The sequence below is a fragment of the Podarcis liolepis genome (assembly GCF_965112155.1).
Source record: "Podarcis liolepis genome assembly, chromosome: 5".
Classification (NCBI taxonomy): domain Eukaryota; kingdom Metazoa; phylum Chordata; class Lepidosauria; order Squamata; family Lacertidae; genus Podarcis; species Podarcis liolepis.
In genome coordinates this window covers 1,141,019-1,159,567 of record NC_139556.1, presented here as the reverse complement: position 1 = coordinate 1,159,567, position 18,549 = coordinate 1,141,019, and the positions used below count along the sequence as shown (strand labels likewise).

The 18,549-nt window shown below is 43.8% G+C and overlaps 2 protein-coding genes across 4 annotated transcripts in view; both read left to right on the top strand.

Moving 5' to 3' along the window:
* The window catches only part of CCDC91 (coiled-coil domain containing 91), a 181,601-nt gene that overhangs the window by 30,488 nt on the left and 132,564 nt on the right, over positions 1–18,549 (top strand). For all 3 annotated transcript variants that reach the window (XM_083503362.1, XM_083503363.1, XM_083503364.1), the window contains 2 exons: positions 1,665–1,859; positions 2,384–2,488. In XM_083503362.1, coding sequence (XP_083359488.1) covers positions 1,665–1,859; positions 2,384–2,488 — 300 coding nt within the window. The remainder of the gene's footprint in view (positions 1–1,664; positions 1,860–2,383; positions 2,489–18,549) is intronic.
* LOC310707010 (uncharacterized protein) lies at positions 12,722–18,371 on the top strand. The gene is made up of 2 exons (XM_083503563.1): positions 12,722–16,448; positions 17,480–18,371. The coding sequence occupies exons 1-2, from the start codon at positions 15,796–15,798 to the stop codon at positions 17,736–17,738; spliced, it is 912 nt and encodes a 303-aa protein (XP_083359689.1). The 5' UTR covers positions 12,722–15,795; the 3' UTR covers positions 17,739–18,371.

Genomic DNA, 18,549 nt, shown 5'->3' with positions numbered 1-18,549 from the left:
TTTCTTATACCGTATTTTCCCCTCTATAACACGCAGATTTTTTCTCCTAAAAAGTAAGGGGAAATGTCTATGTGTGTTATTGAGCGAATGTGTGGTCCCTGGAGCCGACTGCATCACACCTTTTCTTCGAGGGTCATCTTCATTGCGGTCAGCAGAAGCCAGGGAAGTGCTTGCTAGGAGGTTTGGCCACTCTGCAACGCGACTGTGTGTTTGCTAGTGTGTGTGCTTTGTGAGTGTGTGGTTGCCTGTGTGTTCGCTAGCGTGGGTGCTTGGAGGGAGTGAGAGAGTGACTGACTGCTGCATCTTCCCCTGCAATTTGCCTTTTAAAAAATTGGAAGCAGCGGGGCAGTAAAAACCACCTCTGAAAGCCCCATTTTTCCCTTCTAAGGCTGCAGCTCGGCTTTGGGAGCCCTGAACCCCTGCCTTGTTCTTGAGGGATCTTTGAGGTTTTCCCTTTAGCTTTAACCCAGCCCCCTTATTTTACCAGTTTATCTTCATTCTCGGTGGGGTAAACTGATTGCAGGCAGCCACACGTGCGTTGGAGCCTCCCGAGAGAGAAAGCTGTTGCTTTCCTGCATTCTGCCTCAGGGTCTTACTGCCCACCCTCTTCTGTTTTGTTACTGTGTTTCCTCAAACGGAACAAAGAGCAGAGAAAACCCCTCCCCTCCAGGCAAGCAGAGGGGAAAGCAGAGCGTCCTTCCTTCTACCGGAATTCCTCTCCGTGCTCCGGTGCTGCTGCTGCTGCGTCTAGGGACTCGCAGGCAACATGCAGGTGGGGGGGGGGAGAGAGAGCTGGCTGGCTTGGGTGGGTGGGGGGGGGGAAACCCCTCTCCTGCATTCTTAGCCAGCTGCTTCTCTGCACACCTCTCTCGGTGCTCCTTGTCCCTTCCATGTTTTTCCTTCCCTCCCCACTTAAAATGTGGTTACAAAGCATGGATCCACATGGATCCTCAGGATCTTTGCATTGGGTCATCCCAAATTCACCATCAGATCACATAGCATGTCCATGGCTACAGCCTGCACCAAAAAAATCACGCACCCACTGTTGCCTGGGGCTGCAATGGTGCAAAAACGTGGTTACAAAGCACAGATCCACCTGGATTTTCAGGATTTTTGCATTGGGCTACCCCAAACTCACCGTCAAATCACATGTCTATGGCCACAGCATGAAGTACAAAAATGATACATCCACTGTTTCATTCAGAATTGTTTTTTCTTGTTTTCCTCTTCTAAAAACTATGTGCGTGTTATGGTCAGGTGCGTGTTATCGAGCGAAAAATACGGTAGTTATGTAATCCATTAGAATAATTAAAAGAAACCCAGTGGTATTTTTGGCACTTTCCCCCTTCAGCAGCAGACTTCCTGTGCCATGCTGATTTTGAGACTCTTCTCAGTTTCAAAAATGTCTTGCTACAGGGACTGCTTGGGTAAGTTCTGCTGTTTGGGAAACCAAGGTCCAAAGTCACCTTGGACACACACAATTAGTGGCATGCTTCATTGGCTCATTGCGAAAATCCCTCTTATTTAGACAAGCCTGGAACTATATATATTTTCATATACCTTTATTATCTGCATCTCAGGAAGGTATTGCTATGGAAATGGTTTCTCATTGTAATTTTTATCTCTTGTCATTTCTATGCATTTTTGTATCTTCAATGAAATAGGTTCCATTATCAGTTGATCCTTCTTTGAATGTACCAGTTTCCTGTCTGAGTGTAACTGAAGATGTGGAAACAGCAAGTGAAAATGATAGGAAACTAGAATTGGATGAAGCAAATAAAGAAACACTTCAGCAAACACTTTCAAGTCTAGAAGTTAAACTTAAAGCTGCTGATGAAGAAAAATGTAGAATAAAAAAGGTATAACTAAAACTCCTCAGCGTCATCCTTTGAAATCTATGGGTAATTTCATTATGGTTGCAGCTGGCAACATCACCTATAGTTAGACTTGTCTAACACTTTCCAGTCCAAGATCCTGTCCTCAGTTGCTGTTTGCTTTGCCCAAATCTAACCATTTTGGTTTCCTTTGCATGCTGGGTGTCTGACTCAGTTTGACTTATTTGGAAAGTTTCAGGAAAGAAGGTCAAGATCCTTCGGAGAACAAGGTGGAAAATGTTATTTTGCTGATAGTCTAGGAATATGTTGTAGGGGCTCTCTCTTTCTATATATATATATATATATATACACCTTTCTGGTGAATATCATATTAATACTGTTAATTCTGCTGAGCTTAAAAAACCCTTAAATTCAGTGGCTTATCAATTCCTCTCTTTGCCCAAAAGTTGACTAATATTTAATTGTTTAATATTTTTTTGTGGAAAGTCTGGCTTAGAATTTAAAAATAGGTTCAGTACTTCTTCATGTTAATCTTAAATCTTTTTTAGGAGTTAGAAGATTTGTTGGAAAAATACAGGATTCTGGAAACAGATTTCCTGAAACACAAGGAAGATAAATTGATTTCACATGAAGATCAGTACAACAAGCTTCAGGTAACTTGTTTTTCTCTCACCACTTCCCTAAGGCTAAATATGTGGTCCAATACACATTTTTCTTTTTCAGTTACTTGCATGGTTGCCTGAAAGTTTGAAAAACTTTTTTTTTTTTCCAGAACAGGACTTTAAAAAAGTAGAAGCTCTCTCGCCACTGAATTTTATAACATAAAGCCATGGGTCCCCTCTTCCCAAGGTTAACCTTCCCCCCAAAAACCAAAACCAAAAAATGCATCCCATCAGCTGTTTGGCATTTTCATAGGCAAACATTAAATTTCTATCAGTTTTTCAGTGCTTTAGAGAACTTGTAACAATGACTTCAAAATTTTAATCTTTTTCTTTTCTCTGGAAGTACCACATGGTATTTCCCTTTGACGGTGTTTGTCTGGAATGAACGTATAATTATTTTGCCAATGGCTGCTCTCCATTATTTGGTGGTAACAAATTCAAAGGAAGCCCAGAGAGGTTGTTTGGTATCTGTGTGTTACATGCAACTAAATCATTCCTCGAGTATGCCCACAGAATTTTATGGATGAATTGGTTAAGTCCATTGATTTCAGTGGGATTACTTTGAGTATGACTTAGATGGGCACATGACTCAAATTCATGTTTTCACATTTGCTCCATACTAGGCATAATTTGCCCATAAAGGTTGAGTACATAATGTCTTCATTCAGTAAATAAATTGAAAATATTATTTGTGTGGAAGTGATGTCATGGGTATCTGAGAGCCACTTGTTACCAGCTTTGACACCTGTTGCCCTATGTAAAAAAAGGTAAAGGTAAATGATCCCATAAAGTAATGCTATAAAGTCGTTTTTTTGGAGCGGCCTCTGCAGCATTTGTTTGGGGGAATGTTTAATGACTCACAATCAGCCCATGGAGCGGTAGGCCGCTTGTGAGTGCTCCAGCATGGTGGCCAAGACAACAAAGCAGAGCTGGCGATGGAGGAAACCAAGAGAAGTGAAGATTGCCTTTCATTGTATCTACCTATTATTTCAACCAAATACCTCTCTAAATAGGCACAAGTTATTTAGGCTAAAAGTAATTAAGTTGTATTAAAGCTGAAGCTGTGGGAAACCCCAAAAATTTCATGTACAAAAAAGTTACAAGCCAGTCTATTTACAAGTCAGTTTATTTTTCAGTCCAAGATTATTAAATGCTATTTGCCATTTAGCAATCAGAGATCTAGGAATAGGGATAGGTAAAACTTGAAACAAGAACAACTTTTATGTAGATAGGCCTATGTAACTGTTAACATTTTTTGATCAGCCAATCATTTTAATGATAATAATAATAATAATAATAATAATAATAATAATAATAATAATAATAATAATAAATTTTATTTATATCCCGCCCTTCCCAGCCGAAGCCGGGCTCAGGGCGGCTAAAAACACTAAAATAGTGCAACATTATAAAAACATCATAAGAATTAATTAAAATCAAAATTGATGGCAACCATAAACTAAAGTATTGTAAAGATTTCCAAAGGAGGGAGTCAGGCTGCGCCCTGACCAAAGGCCTGGTGGAACAGCTCTGTCTTGCAGGCCCTGCGGAAAGATGTCAAGTCCTGCAGGGCCCTTGTCTCTTGTGACAGAGCGTTCCACCAGGTTGGAGCCGCAGCCGAAAAAGCCCTGGCTCTAGTTGAGGCCAGCCTAACCTCTCTGTGGCCTGGGACCTTCAAGATGTTTTTATTTGAGGACCGTAAGTTCCTCTGTGGGGCATACCAGGAGAGGCGGTCCCGTAGATACGAGGGTCCTAGGCCGTATAGGGCTTTGAAGGTTAAAACCAGCACCTTAAACCTGATCCTGTACTCCACCGGGAGCCAGTGCAGCTGGTATAGCACCGGATGAATGTGATCCCGCAGCGAAGACCCCGTAAGGAGTCTCGCTGCGGCATTCTGCACCCGCTGGAGTTTCTGGGTCAGTCTCAGTGGCAGCCCCACGTAGAGCGAGTTACAATAATCCAGTCTGGAGGTGACCGTCGCGTGGATCACAGTGGCTAGGTCAGGGCGAGAGAGGTAAGGAGCCAACTGCTTAGCTTGGCGGAGATGAAAAAATGCCGCCTTTGTTATAGCTGCAATCTGCGCCTCCATGGAGAGGGAGGTATCGAAGATTACACCCAAACTCTTAACGGATGGTGCTGGCACTAATTGCACCCCCGCAAGAGATGGGAGTTGCCCCCTCAATCCCATATCGTCCCGTCCCAGTCAGAGGACCTCTGTCTTCGAAGGATTTAACTTCAACCGGCTCCCACGTAACCATCCAGCCACAGCTTCCAAGCATCTGATCAGTGTGTCTGGGGCCGAGTCAGGATGGCCATCCATCAACAGATAGAGTTGGGTGTCATCAGCATACTGATGGCAGCCCAGCCCCAAACTCCAGACAAGCTGGGCGAGGGGGCGCATAAAGATGTTAAAAAGCATCGGGGAGAGTATCGCACCCTGGGGCACTCCACACACCAAGGAGTGGCGGGATGACAGTCCCCCCCCCCCAAGGGCCACCCTCTGTCCCCGACCAGAGAGAGACGAGTGCAGCCATATAAAAGGATGTCACATAGAGGAGGGAGAAAGGTTGTTTTCTCCTGCTCCAGAGAAGCGGACACGGAGCAATGGATCCAAACTACAAGAAAGAAGATTCCACCTAAACATTAGGAAGAACTTCCTGACAGTAAGAGCTGTTCGACAGTGGAATTTGCTGCCAAGGAGTGTGGTGGAGTCTCCTCCTTTGGAGGTCTTTAAGCAGAGGCTTGACAACCATATGTCAGGAGTGCTCTGATGGTGTTTCCTGCTTGGCAGGGGGTTGGACTCGATGGCCCTTGTGGTCTCTTCCAACTCTATGATTCTATGATTCTATGAAGGACTGTGCCCTGGATCCCCACGTCGGCAAGGCGGTGATCCAGGAGTTCGTGATCGACCATGTCGAAGGCTGCTGACAGGTCTAGAAGAATCAGCAGCTCCGACCCGTCTCGATCCAGCTGCCTGCGGAGATCATCTGTTAGGGTGACCAGAGCCGTCTTGGTCCCATGACCAGCGCGGAAGCCGGACTGGAATGGATCCAGAGCTGATGTTTCATCCAGAAACCTACCAAGCTGTTCAGCAACCGCTCTCTCAATCACCTTACCCAGGAATGGAAGATTCGAAACTGGGCGGTAATTGGATAGATCTAAGGGATCTAATGATGTTTTCTTTAAGAGCGGATGCACCACTGCCTCCTTCAGTTCCCCTGGGAATGTCCCGGTGCCAAGGGACAAATTGATGATATCCTCCAGGGGAGCCTGCACCTCGTCTGGACACGCTCTAATCAGACAAGACGGGCATGGGTCGAGAGGACAAGTGGTGGGCTTTCCAGCTCGGAGGAGTCTGTCCACATCGGCTGGGGATATCCGGTCAAAGTGGTCCAATACTGGACCCGAGGACAGTCAAGGGGCCTCCAGTTCCTTTATTGTATCCAAATTGGCAGGGAGGTCATGGCGGAGCGACAGGACCTTCTCCGCAAAAAAGCTCGCAAATGCCTCACAGCTGTGTGTCAAATTGTTATTTAAATTTGGCTGTCCTTCGAGGGACGTTAAAGACCGAATTATACTAAATAATTGCGCTGGGTGAGAGCTAGCGGATGCAATGGAGGCTGAGAAATATGACTTCTTAGCAGCCTTCACCGCCATCTCGTAGGTTTTCATAAAAACCCTATAAGATGTTCTTGAGGCTCCGTCACGGGCACCCCGCCATACTCGCTCTAGCCGTCTGAGGTCCCGCTTCATTTTCTGGAGCTCCTCAGTAAACCAGGGAGCCCGCTTTCTGCGGGGTCGCAGAGGGCGCTTAGGTGCGATCTCATTGATGGCTGCCAGGAGCTGGGTATTCCAGCCCTCAACAAGCTCAGTCAATGAGTCGCCAGGGGGAGAAAGGTCCCGCAAGGCTTGACGGAATCTATCAGGGTCCATCAGCCTCCGCGGGCGAGCCCAAATCGGCTCGCCACCTAAGCAGGGTGGGGGTGGAACGTCAATCCTGGCTTTCAGAGCATAGTGATCAGACCATGGCACCTTCATCGAAGGAAACATGATCACATCTATACCGACGCCAAAGATCAAATCCAGCGTGTGGCCTGCTTGATGTGTGGGGCCCGAAACAAACTGGGAGAGCCCTAGTGTCCCCATGGAAGACATCAGGTCCAGAGCCTGTGAGGAGGGAGTGGCATCAGCATGGATGTTGAAGTCCCCCAATACCAATAGGTTAGGGAACTCCAAGGCCCAGCCGGCCACCGCCTCCAGCAGGCCTGACAGGGTGGCTGCTGGTGCGCTAGGTGGCCGGTACACCAGCCAGACAGCCAAGCTCACCTCGGAGCCCCACACTAGGCCAACACATTCAATGCCGGGGATCGATGGCGGTGGTAGAGCCCTGAAAGAACAATCTTCCCGGATTAATAATGCCACCCCTCCCCCCCGGCCCACAGTCAGTGACTGGTGGAGGACGGAAAAACCTGGGGGCGCCATCTCTCGTAAGGTAACAGTATCCCCTTCTGTCTCTTTCTATTGTTGTACACCACAGTGTTATATTGTATGTATTGGTGGCATATGAATACTTTTATAAGTAATTTACGCAATTCCATCATTTTTAGGAATTCAGTTCTTCCTTCAAAATACAGGTTGGATTTAGCTCATCAGGCTATGTCCCTATTAATCTTATTGTTAACCAGGCTATAATTTAAGGTAAATCATTTAAGTTCCCAGGTAAATAAACATCTATATGTTGAAGAGAAAGGGAAATCTTAATTCCAGTTAAATGACATGTCACAAGTTGTATGTTGGAGTCAAATTTAAGAAATAAGGATTTAGATTTATTATAATTTATCCTGTAGGCAGCCAAAATACTAAAGTTTTGGAGGTTAACCATAGCTTTTGGGAGGGAGGTTAACAGATTATATGACAAAACTGCCATATCACCTGCAAATCAACATAGGAGATGGGTCTTGGTTGTCATTTATATATGCATCTGTGTGAAGAAACAAAGTGATGGCTGATCTTCCATTCTGGTCATCTTGGGCCCATCTGGGATTAGCACCACCTGGTTCTTGAGGCAGGAGCTCTAGTTACTTCACAGGATCTTTTTCTGGTGCTGTTCCTGGAAGTGGCAGATTCAGTCTTATCTGAATCAGGGTGGGTTGAGGGCAGGTTTTATGAGCAAAATTGGTTTTCAGATGAAAAATGAGAGAGAAATTGCTGAGGTGAGGTCTAAGCAGTACTTGAACCAACTTGTGTTTCCCCTTTTGCTCTTCAAATCAGACTTCTTCCTTAACCTGCACGTTAACAGGGCAGACCTGCTTCCATCACACCTAGTTTGGTCATCAATCAGCCCATGTATTCAGCTCCACCCTTAGTTGAAAACCATGAATTTTTGAAATCAAACTTTAAAATGTAGAACAATGTTGTTTCGTTTAGTGCACATGAATATGAACAGCATGGAAATATATCTTGGAGGTAGGTGCATTCTGTGGCTAAGAGTATTAGAAAATGTATGTTTTCTTTTAAAAGTAATATGACTTACATCGTGTTAAATATCATCTTCTAACAAAATATTTAGGTTGGTTTTAGGTGCAGACATAGAGGAGACAGAACACTAATAATGAAAAATGGGTGTTTAAAAAGTTACCTATTATACCTGCCACTAAATTTATAGATGAAATTCCAGGAACTTTTGCAGGTCATAGAAGAGCTTGAAAATATGGTGCATTGAGGAAAGTAGCAAGAAAAGGGTACTTTCTTAGTTTCTAGCCTTGTTTTTGCTAGTTGATTAAACACATTTATGCATATGCCCACTTCTGTTCAGTTTTTCTGCCTGGAGATTTCAATTTATTTTTGGCATGTTTTTTGCAGGGCAGCAGTTGAAGAAGGAGCAAAAAGGGTTTTCTTGTGTGTGTGTGTTTCTTTGTGGCTGATTAGCTGTTTGCCCTGTGTAAAGGTCAGAGGGGGCAGGGTTTCTGTTGAGGCAGGGGATTAGCTGTGGGAGGAGCTTATCAGAGTTTGTAGGGCAGCGGCGCGCGCCTAGCGGCGCGCGCAGTTATACCCATCTTTTAAATTTAGGGGAGCTAGTCTCAAACGTTTGTTGGGGGAGACCTAGGTTTTTTTTGTGGGGGAAGTTATTTGTCCTGTCTTCAAGCTTTTTATGATGGAGGACCTCTGTAGCCACCCCCAACGACACGATCTAAAGATGGAAGGGGAGGGAACAGCTGCAGTCGCCTGTGATTCCTGCGCAATGTTTGCCATCTTGCCAAAGGTTGCAGGCAGCTTTACCTGCAGCAATTGCATGTTGATTGCCCTTTTAAAAGACAAAGTCCAGCAACTGGAGGAACGTGTAGCTACGCTCCAAAGAATTAGAGAGCTGGAGCTCTTCTTGGAAGCAGCAGAGCACACCGTCCCCACCAAGGAGGAGACTGGGGACTCCCCTGAGAAGGAGGATAGTTCACCAACACAGGAGCCAGATATATGGAGAAACGTGACTCAAAGAAGTAGGAGGCCCAGGGTTCACTCTGATTGTTTAGAAATACACAATCGCTTTGAGGTACTCTCCCCTAGCATGGAAGACGAAGAGCAGACCTCTCCCTCATTACAGTCGATCAGGTATATGAAGACGAGCAGCAAAGTCAGTCCTCAGGGAATGTGCAGGCAACCTTGGAACGGACAGCTCACGGAAGAACCCCGACCAAACCCAAGAGGAGGCGTGTAGTGGTGATAGGGGATTCCCTACTAAGGGGACCAGAAGCAGTGATCTGTGGGCCTGACAAGATGTCTCGGGAAGTGTGCTGTCTCCCCGGGGCTAAGATCCAAGATGTAACTGAACGACTGCAAGGAATCATAAAACCCACTGACAAATACCCCTTCCTCTTGGTTCATGTGGGAACCAATGACACTGCAAGCAATAGCCTCCAGAAGATCAAAAGAGACTACGAGGCTCTCGGCAGGAAATTGAAGCAACTAAATGCACAAATTGTCATCTCGTCTGTCCTCCCAGTTGAACGACGTGGCCCAGGGAGAGAGGGGAATATAGTGGAAGTGAACAGGTGGCTTCGCAAATGGTGTAAACAGGAACGGTTTGGATTCTTAGATCACAGACTGCAGTTTCTTGAAGATGGACTTCTGGCAAGTGATGGGCTGCACCTCACAACGGTTGGGAGAAATGTTTTTGCCAAAAATCTCAGAAACCTCATCAGGAGGGCTTTAAACTGACTAATATGGGGGAGGGAGACAGTGCTCCTGAAGGTAGGAGCCTATAAATTAATGAAGATGATCATCCAAATGTCATAGACCAAATGGAGCAAACAGCACGCGGACCTAGTGGTGGGAGGAAAAAATCCTTAAATAAGAGTCACGGGGGAATGATTAATGGACTTCAATGTCTGTACACTAATGCGCAAAACATGGGAAATAAACAAGATGAGCTTGAGCTCTTGGTACAGCAAACTAAATATGACATAATAGGCATCACTGAAACCTGGTGGGATAAGTCCCACGATTGGAATGTAATAATGGGGGGATACAATCTATTTCAGAGAAACAGACCAGACAAGAAAGGAGGAGGAGTGGCGTTATATGTCAGGAATGTGTATACCTGTGAAGAGATCCAAGATTTAGAACCTCAAAGCCAAAGTGAGAGCATTTGGGTCAAAATTAAGGGTGAGAAGAATAACAGAGACCTCATTGTGGGAGTTTACTATAGATCCCCAAGCCAAACGGAGGACATAGATGATGCCTTCCTGGAACAGATGGCCAAGCATGCAAAAGGAAGGGAGATAGTAGTAATGGGGGACTTCAATTACCCGGATATTTGTTGGTCGTCAAACTCAGCCAAGAGCATAAGGTCAAACAGATTCCTCACTGGCCTTGCAGACAACTTCATTGTCCAGAAAGTGGGAGAAGCAACAAGAGGAACAACCATTTTAGATCTGGTCCTAACCAATGTTGATGACCTGGTTAGTGGGGTAGAAGCGGAAGGATCATTAGGCGCGAGTGATCATGCTCTTCTGAAGTTTACTATACAGCGGAAAGTAGCAGCCAAGCATACTAGGACTCAATTTCTTGATTTTAAGAAAGCCGACTTCATAAAACTTAGGGAAGTGCTGGGTGAGATCCCATGGACAGCAATACTAAAAGGAAAGGGAGTTCATGATGGCTGGGAGTTTGTTAAGAGGGAGATAGTAAAAGCACAACGTCAGGCAATACCAATGAGACGGAAACATGGAAGGTGCCTAAAGAAGCCAGGGTGGCTATCTAAAGAACTTTTAACTGAATTAAGATTAAAAAAGGATGTGTACAAAAATTGGAAAAGGGGGGAAACCACCAAAGAGGAATTCAAACAAATAGCCAGCACGTGTAGACACAAAGTCAGAAAAGCTAAAGCACAGAATGAACTCAGGCTTGCTAGAGAGGTTAAAAGCAACAAAAAAGGCTTTTATGGGTATGTTCGTAGCAAAAGGAAGAACAAAGAAACAGTGGGGTCACTCAGAGGAGAAGATGGTGAAATGCAAACAGGGGACACAGAAAGGGCTGAACTCCTCAATGCCTTCTTTGCCTCAGTCTTCTCCGATAAAGAAAACAATGCCCCACCTGAAGAATTTGGAGCAAATGATTCAGCAAAGGAAACACAGCCCAGAATAACTAAGGAGATAGTACAAGAATATTTGGCTAGTTTAGATGTATTCAAGTCTCCAGGGCCAGATGAACTGCATCCAAGAGTATTAAAAGAACTGGCAGATGTAATCTCAGAACCACTGGCAGTCATCTTTGAGAATTCCTGGAGAACAGGCGAAGTCCCGGCAGACTGGAGGAGGGCAAATGTTGTCCCTATTTTCAAAAAGGGGAAAAGAGAGGACCCAAATAATTACCGCCCAGTCAGTCTGACATCAATACCAGGGAAGATTCTGGAGCAGATCATTAAGCAAACAGTCTGTGAGCACCTAGAAAGGAATGCTGTTATCACCAATAGTCGGCATGGATTTCTGAAAAATAAGTCATGTCAGACTAACCTGATCTCGTTTTTTGACAGAATTACAAGCCTGGTAGATGAAGGGAATGCAGTGGATGTAGCCTACCTTGATTTCAGCAAGGCATTTGACAAGGTGCCCCATGATATTCTTGTAAAGAAGCTGGTAAAATGCGGTCTTGACTATGCTACCACTCAGTGGATTTGTAACTGGCTGACTGACCAAACCCAAAGGGTGCTCATCAATGGTTCCTCTTCATCCTGGAGAAGAGTGACTAGTGGGGTGCCACAGGGTTCTGTCTTGGGCCCGGTCTTATTCAACATCTTTATCAACGACTTGGATGATGGACTCAAGGGCATCCTGATCAAATTTGCAGATGACACCAAACTGGGAGGGGTGGCTAACACCCCAGAGGACAGGATCACACTTCAAAACGACCTTGACAGATTAGAGAACTGGGCCAAAACAAACAAGATGAATTTTAACAGGGAGAAATGTAAAGTATTGCACTTGGGCAAAAAAAATGAGAGGCACAAATACAAGATGGGTGACACCTGGCTTGAGAGCAGTACATGTGAAAAGGATCTAGGAGTCTTGGTTGACCACAAACTTGACATGAGCCAACAGTGTGACGCGGCAGCTAAAAAAGCCAATGCAATTCTGGGCTGCATCAATAGGAGTATAGCATCTAGATCAAGGGAAGTAATAGTGCCACTGTATTCTGCTCTGGTCAGACCTCACCTGGAGTACTGTGTCCAGTTCTGGGCACCACAATTCAAGAAGGACACTGACAAACTGGAACGTGTCCAGAGGAGGGCAACCAAAATGGTCAAAGGCCTGGAAACGATGCCTTATGAGGAACGGCTAAGGGAGCTGGGCATGTTTAGCCTGGAGAAGAGGAGGTTAAGGGGTGATATGATAGCCATGTTCAAATATATAAAAGGATGTCACATAGAGGAGGGAGAAAGGTTGTTTTCTGCTGCTCCAGAGAAGCGGACACGGAGCAATGGATCCAAACTACAAGAAAGAAGATTCCACCTAAACATTAGGAAGAACTTCCTGACAGTAAGAGCTGTTTGACAGTGGAATTTGCTGCCCAGGAGTGTGGTGGAGTCTCCTACTTTGGAGGTCTTTAAGCAGAGGCTTGACAACCATATGTCAGGAGTGCTCTGATGGTATTTCCTGCTTGGCAGGGGGTTGGACTCGATGGCCCTTGTGGTCTCTTCCAACTCTATGATTCTATGATTCTATGAAATAGAATAAACCTTAATGTTTGTTTTCATGTTATGTAACCTTACAAAAAGTAATGCCTGGCTTGTTTTTCTGTTATCTCTATTCCTTTTTTCTGTTGTATTGTGTATACAGGTAACTTGCATTTTGGCTGAGGGGGCGTTATTATTTTTGTTTGTTACTATGTTATGTATTTTTGTGATTTTATGTTGTAAACCATGCTGTGATCCTCAGATGGACAGTATAGAAATAAAATAAAATAATTTAGGGGTTATATTCTGGGGATTGCACTTATACACAAAAACATTTATTCCCAAACTACCCCCTTGCACGCCTTTGGAACTGCCCCCAGTCTTATCTTCCAAAGCCATCATGTCAAAAGAGTCTTGTCCACCAAGCAAAGCAGAGAACTTTTAAGCTCTCTTCCTTGCTCACTGGGCTCTGGGAGGCCCTTGTGAGATCCAAGTTCCAGTGAGATCTCATGAGAGCCTCCCAGAATGTAGTAGGGAAGTCTGAGAGCTTACTGTAAAAGCTCTTTACTCTGCAGGAAAACCCTGCACAAAAAGAGCTTCTGTGCCTTTAATTGGTGTAATTTCAACTGTCTTGCCTTCAGTTGCATAAAACTGAAATTGTTAAACATGCATAAGTTGTGAGTTACTTGTATTAGATTGTAGACTTGTTTGTGGGGGCAATGATGTGCAACATCTAGATAACTTTATGTGAAACTTTGTTGAGCATCTAGAAAACCTTACTTGTGGTGATAATGGCAGTGAGAATTAGGACTATCTTTTATTTCTTCCCTAAAGTGCAATGTGAAATACCTTTCTTAGTTTAATACTCTAAACTGCTGTAATAATGTAGTTCAAATATTCCATTTGCCTAGACATTTTGCAACATTACTAGTCAGAATTTAATTGAATCCTGTGGAATTTGAATTCTCCATTCCCAACGGAGAGCTGCCTTTTATTGAACAGGTTCCTCAGCAGAATGGGGTCCCCTGTCTTGGAGGAGTTACAGTAAGGGGACAGTGGTAACTACCTACCCCTGTTTAAAAGTGGATTCCTAGAAATGAGCAGGACATGACACCCACCAATTTTAAAAGAACAGTTCCATCTCTGTTGAAATGAAGATGAGCCTTCCAGTAAATGTAGTCTGACTTCAAGATCTAATGCTACTGTATTACAAAGGATATGGCCAGGACTCCGTTTCTTCCAGGCTTTGGTTATTGAATAGTAGCTAAAGCATTAGGTGTCTAGACACTTGAATGTTCAGTAGCATTCTGAGTCATTCTTCTAACTTTAGAAGGTTATTTATGCTTCCATAAACACTTGGATATTAACAGTTTCAAGTTGGATGCAATTATTTCAAAGGACAGTTAGAGATGGAATCTGGGTGGATAAAATTAAATTGTGATAAAAAACCCAAAATAAATTAGGTTTTTAAAAATTAAAAGATATTTTAAGAGAATATATATTGTTTGTATATAGTGTTAGTTAATCTGTGTCTTTAAATATGCAGTAATAAAATGATATCTGACTAATGTAAATAAATGTAATGTTTGTACTCATAATCACTTAAAATTAAGAAAATTGCTGTCAAACTCATTGCATTAATACCAGCTTTCCCAAGTAAAGGAAAACGTGACTTTTGATGTTAATCATTAGCTGTATGACACAGTAATTCGTATGCTGGCAGTTATGGACCCTGAGACCTTTCAACCAGACATTTTATTTCCATGTCATAGTGAAAGAGTGTTTTACCTAGTCACTACAGTTCATCAGTTATATTTAACTAATAACAACAACAATAATAAATTTGTATTCTACTTTAAAAGAGAGAAACATAAACTGGTTCATAGAAGAAAAATCATCGTACAAACAAAAGTCAGCAATTCAATAAATACTAATAGCAGCAGAAAGGTTAATAAAAATGTTGTCTTGTCTGGAAAAAAGCACAGTAGCAGCAGAAACAGTTAATAAGCATTGAAAAAAAATCAAACTAAATCTGAAAGATAAAATAATTCAATTAGCTTTTTCAAAAATACTTTGGCTAAGATTTTTAATTGTTATTGATGTATTTCAGCAAAAACCTTGGCACCATAAACAATTTAGCCCTGTAGTTTTGAAGTGGCATATAATGAGGTTTACAAAATAGCTTAAAATATAAAACCAGTCTTTACTAAACAAATGAAGCCTGAAGCAGCATATTGGTGTGCCATCTCATTTTTTTCTGGAGAAAACATTTCATAAAAGTTGGTTTCACTACTAAGAGGTTCTGCTCCTGGGCTCTGCCAACCTAACTTCATTCAGGAGCATCACATGAAGCAAGGTGATGACCTGAATGAGGTTGAAGTGCCTGCTCTCTTGTGTATTAACATAGACCATGAGGGCCCTGACTTTACCCAGCTTTGTCCAGCTCTAGTGACCTGTCGCGACATATGTAATGCGCTGCATATGGGACTGTTCTTGAAGACAGACTGGAGGCTGCAGCTATTTCAAAACGTGGCTGCTAGGCTGATAAAAGTGGGACAGCCTGATGGGAAAGTATGTCACCAGTCCTTAAAGCACTGCACTGGCTGCCCTTGAGCTATTGAGCCCAATTCATGGAATGGAACCAAAGTACCTCAAAGAGCACTTCCTGCAAGATCAAGCATCTCAGAAAGTGTGATTGGCAGCTGAGGTCTTAGTAGTGGTGGTGGTGGTGCTGCCACCAGGGGCTGTCCCGTTGCCATTGAGCTGTGATAGGGCCTTTCCGGTGGCAGTTTCCTGTGTGGAATGCCCTCCTTCAAGAGGTGCGCCTGTCCTCATTATTGACTTCCTGGAGAAAATCTTAAACATCCATGTTTTCCAGCTAACATTTTTATTCAATTTTCATAGCAAATTTTGTTTTCGTAGCATAGTTTCTCCACAATGTGGTGTAGTGGTAAGAATGTTAGACCTACATCATGGAAGACCAGGATTCAACCCTCCACTCAGCCATGAAACTCATTGGGTAACCTTGGGTCAGTCACAGTCTCTAGTCTAGCCTATCTCAAGGGACTATTGTGAAGATAAAATGGGAGGAAGGGGAATAATCGTATTCATGGGCCCATAGACAGTGGGCATGCCTTACTTAGGTTTGTTAAATAGGTTCATTAAGGAATTGAGGGGTATAACCTGTTCAAAAGGGATAGACCAAACAGGAAGGGGAGAGGAGTACACTTGTGAAGAAATCCATAACCTGGAGCATGAAAAGCTGATTGAGAGCATATGGGTAAAAAATGCAGGGGAGAGAAATGACAATGACCTTACTGTGGGTGTCTGCTATAGACCACCAAGCCAGACTGAAGACTTGGATGATGCCTTATTAGAGCATTCAAAAAGGAGAGAAATAGTAATCATGGGGGACTTCAACTTCCCCAATATCTGTTGGGACTCAGACTCTGCCAAGAGTGTAAGGTCTGATAAATTCCTCCATTGCCTCACTGACAATTTCATTTCTCAGAAGGTGGAAGAACCAACAAGAGGATTGTCTATCTTGGACCTGGTCCTCACCAGTAGGGAGGAACTAATTGCTGAAGTGGAAGTGCTTGGAAACTTGGGAGGAAGTGATCATGTTCTCCTGGGTTTCAGGATACAGAGGCAAGGAGAAACCGTGTGTAGTCGGACACGCACTCTGGACTTTAAGAAGGCCAATTTTGAAAAGCGGAAGGAGCTACTGGGTGTGATCCCATGGTCAGAAATACTCAATGTGAAGGGAGTCCAAGAAGGATGGGAGTTTCTAGAAGGAGAAATATTGAAGGCACAAATGCAGGCAATACCAACAAGAAAGAAAAGTGAGAGGCGTCAAAGAAAGCTGGTGTGGCTGCATAAGGAGCTTACAGATGAGCTGAGGGTTAAGAAGGGCATGTATAAGAAATGGAAGAAAGAGGAAATCACAGAGGAGGAGCCAACAAGTAGCCAACAGGGGGAAGGTCAGGCCGGCAAAAGCTCAGAATGAGCTCAGGCTTGCAAGAGAGGTTTAAAAAAAAGTTCATTTGGCTATGTCCAAAGTAAGAAGAAAAACAAGCAAGTGGTAGGTCCTCTGTGTGGGAAAGATGGAAAAATGCTATGGGATGACAGAGAAAAGGCAGAACTTCTCAACACCTACTTTACCTCTGTCTTCACCCAAAAGGAAAGTGATGCCCAACTTGGTGATAACAGAATAAGTGACATAAGGAGGGAGCTGCAGCCCAAGATAGGAAAAGAGGTAGTAAGGGAACACCTAGCTGCTTTAAATGGATTCGAATCTTCAGGGTCTGATGAGCTGCATCCAAGGGTACTAAAGGAGCTTGCAGATGTAATTTCAGAGCCTTTGTCTATTATCTTTGAGAATTCTTGGAGAACAGGTGAGGTCCCTACAGACTGGAGGCGGGCAAATGTTATCCTCATCTTCAAAAAGGGGGTAAAGGAAGACCAGGTAACTACTGACCAGTGAGCTTCACATCATACCAGGGAAGGTCCTAGAACAGATAATTTTGGAGTTGAGCTAAAGTTTTGAAAAGGATGCTGTGATTACTAAGATCCAGCATGGGTTTCTCAAAAACAAGTCATGCTAGACCAATCTATTTTCTTTTTGTGATGGAATTACAAACTTGGTGGATCAGGGAAATGCTGTGGAGATAGTGTATCTTGATTTCAGTAAGGCTTTTGAAAAGGCCCCATGATATTCTTGTGAAGAAGCTGGTAAAATGTGGGTTGAACGAGGTAACTGTTAGGTGGATTTGTAGCTGGTTGACTGAGTGAACCTAAAGAGCACTAATTAACAGTTCCTCGTCATCCTGGGGAAAAGTGACAAGTGGGGTGCCGCAGGGTTCTGTCCTGGGCCCGTTGTTGTTCAACATCTTTATAAATGACTTGGATGAAGGAATTGAGAGGATGCTTTCCAGATTTGCAGATGAAACCAAACTGGGAGGGGTAGCTAATGCTGCAGAAGACAAAATCAGATCTATCTATTTATTTGTTTCCCCTTCATGGATCACTGCCTTGCCGTGGCGAAGGGGCTTGAATAACTCAAGGAAGCTATGAACTATGCCAAGCAGGGCACCCAAGATGAACAGGTCATAGTGGAGAGTTTTGACCAAACGTGATCCACCTGGAGGAGGAACCGGCAAGCCACTCCAGTATCCCTACCAAGAAAACTCCATGAACAAAGACAACAGGCATATAAAAGTTATGATGCTGGAAGATGAGCCCCTCAGGTCGGTAGGCGTCCAACATGCTACTGAGGAAGAGCGGAGGACAAGTACAAGTGGATTCAGAGCTGATGAAGCGGCTGGGCCAAAGCCAAAAGGACGCTGAGTTGCGGATATGCCTGGAAGCGAAAGGAAAGTGCAATGCTGTAAAGAAAAATATTGCATAGGAACCTGGAATGTAAGAACCATGAACCTGGGTAAGTTGGATGTGGTCAAAAATGAGATGGCAAGAATAAATATTGACATCCTGGGCATCAGTGAACTAAAATGGACGGGAATGGGTGAATTCAGTTCACATGACCATCATATCTACTACTGTGGGCAAGAAACCCGTAAAAGAAATGGAGTGGCCCTCATAGTCAACAAAAGAGTGGCGAGAGCTGTACTGGGATGCAATCTCAAAAATGATAGAATGATCTCAATACGAATCCAAGGCAGACCTTTTAACATCACAGTAATCCAACTACTGGTGCTGAAGAAACTGAAATTGACCATTTCTATGAAGACTTACAAGACCTTATAGATGTGACACCAAAGAAGGATGTTCTTCTCATTAAATGGGATTGGAATGCTAAAGTAGGGAATCAAGAGATAAAAGGAGCAACTGGCAAGTTTGGCCTTGGAGATCAAAATGAAGCAGGGCA

Bases quoted from the DNA above. Each gene is read 5' to 3' on its own strand.
- LOC310707010 (XM_083503563.1), top strand. From the start codon at position 15,796: ATGCCTTACTTAGGTTTGTTAAATAGGTTCATTAAGGAATTGAGGGGT. The intron at 16,449-17,479 runs GTTTCTAGAAGG...ACTAATTAACAG, and splicing joins GGAGTCCAAGAAGGATGGGA to TTCCTCGTCATCCTGGGGAA.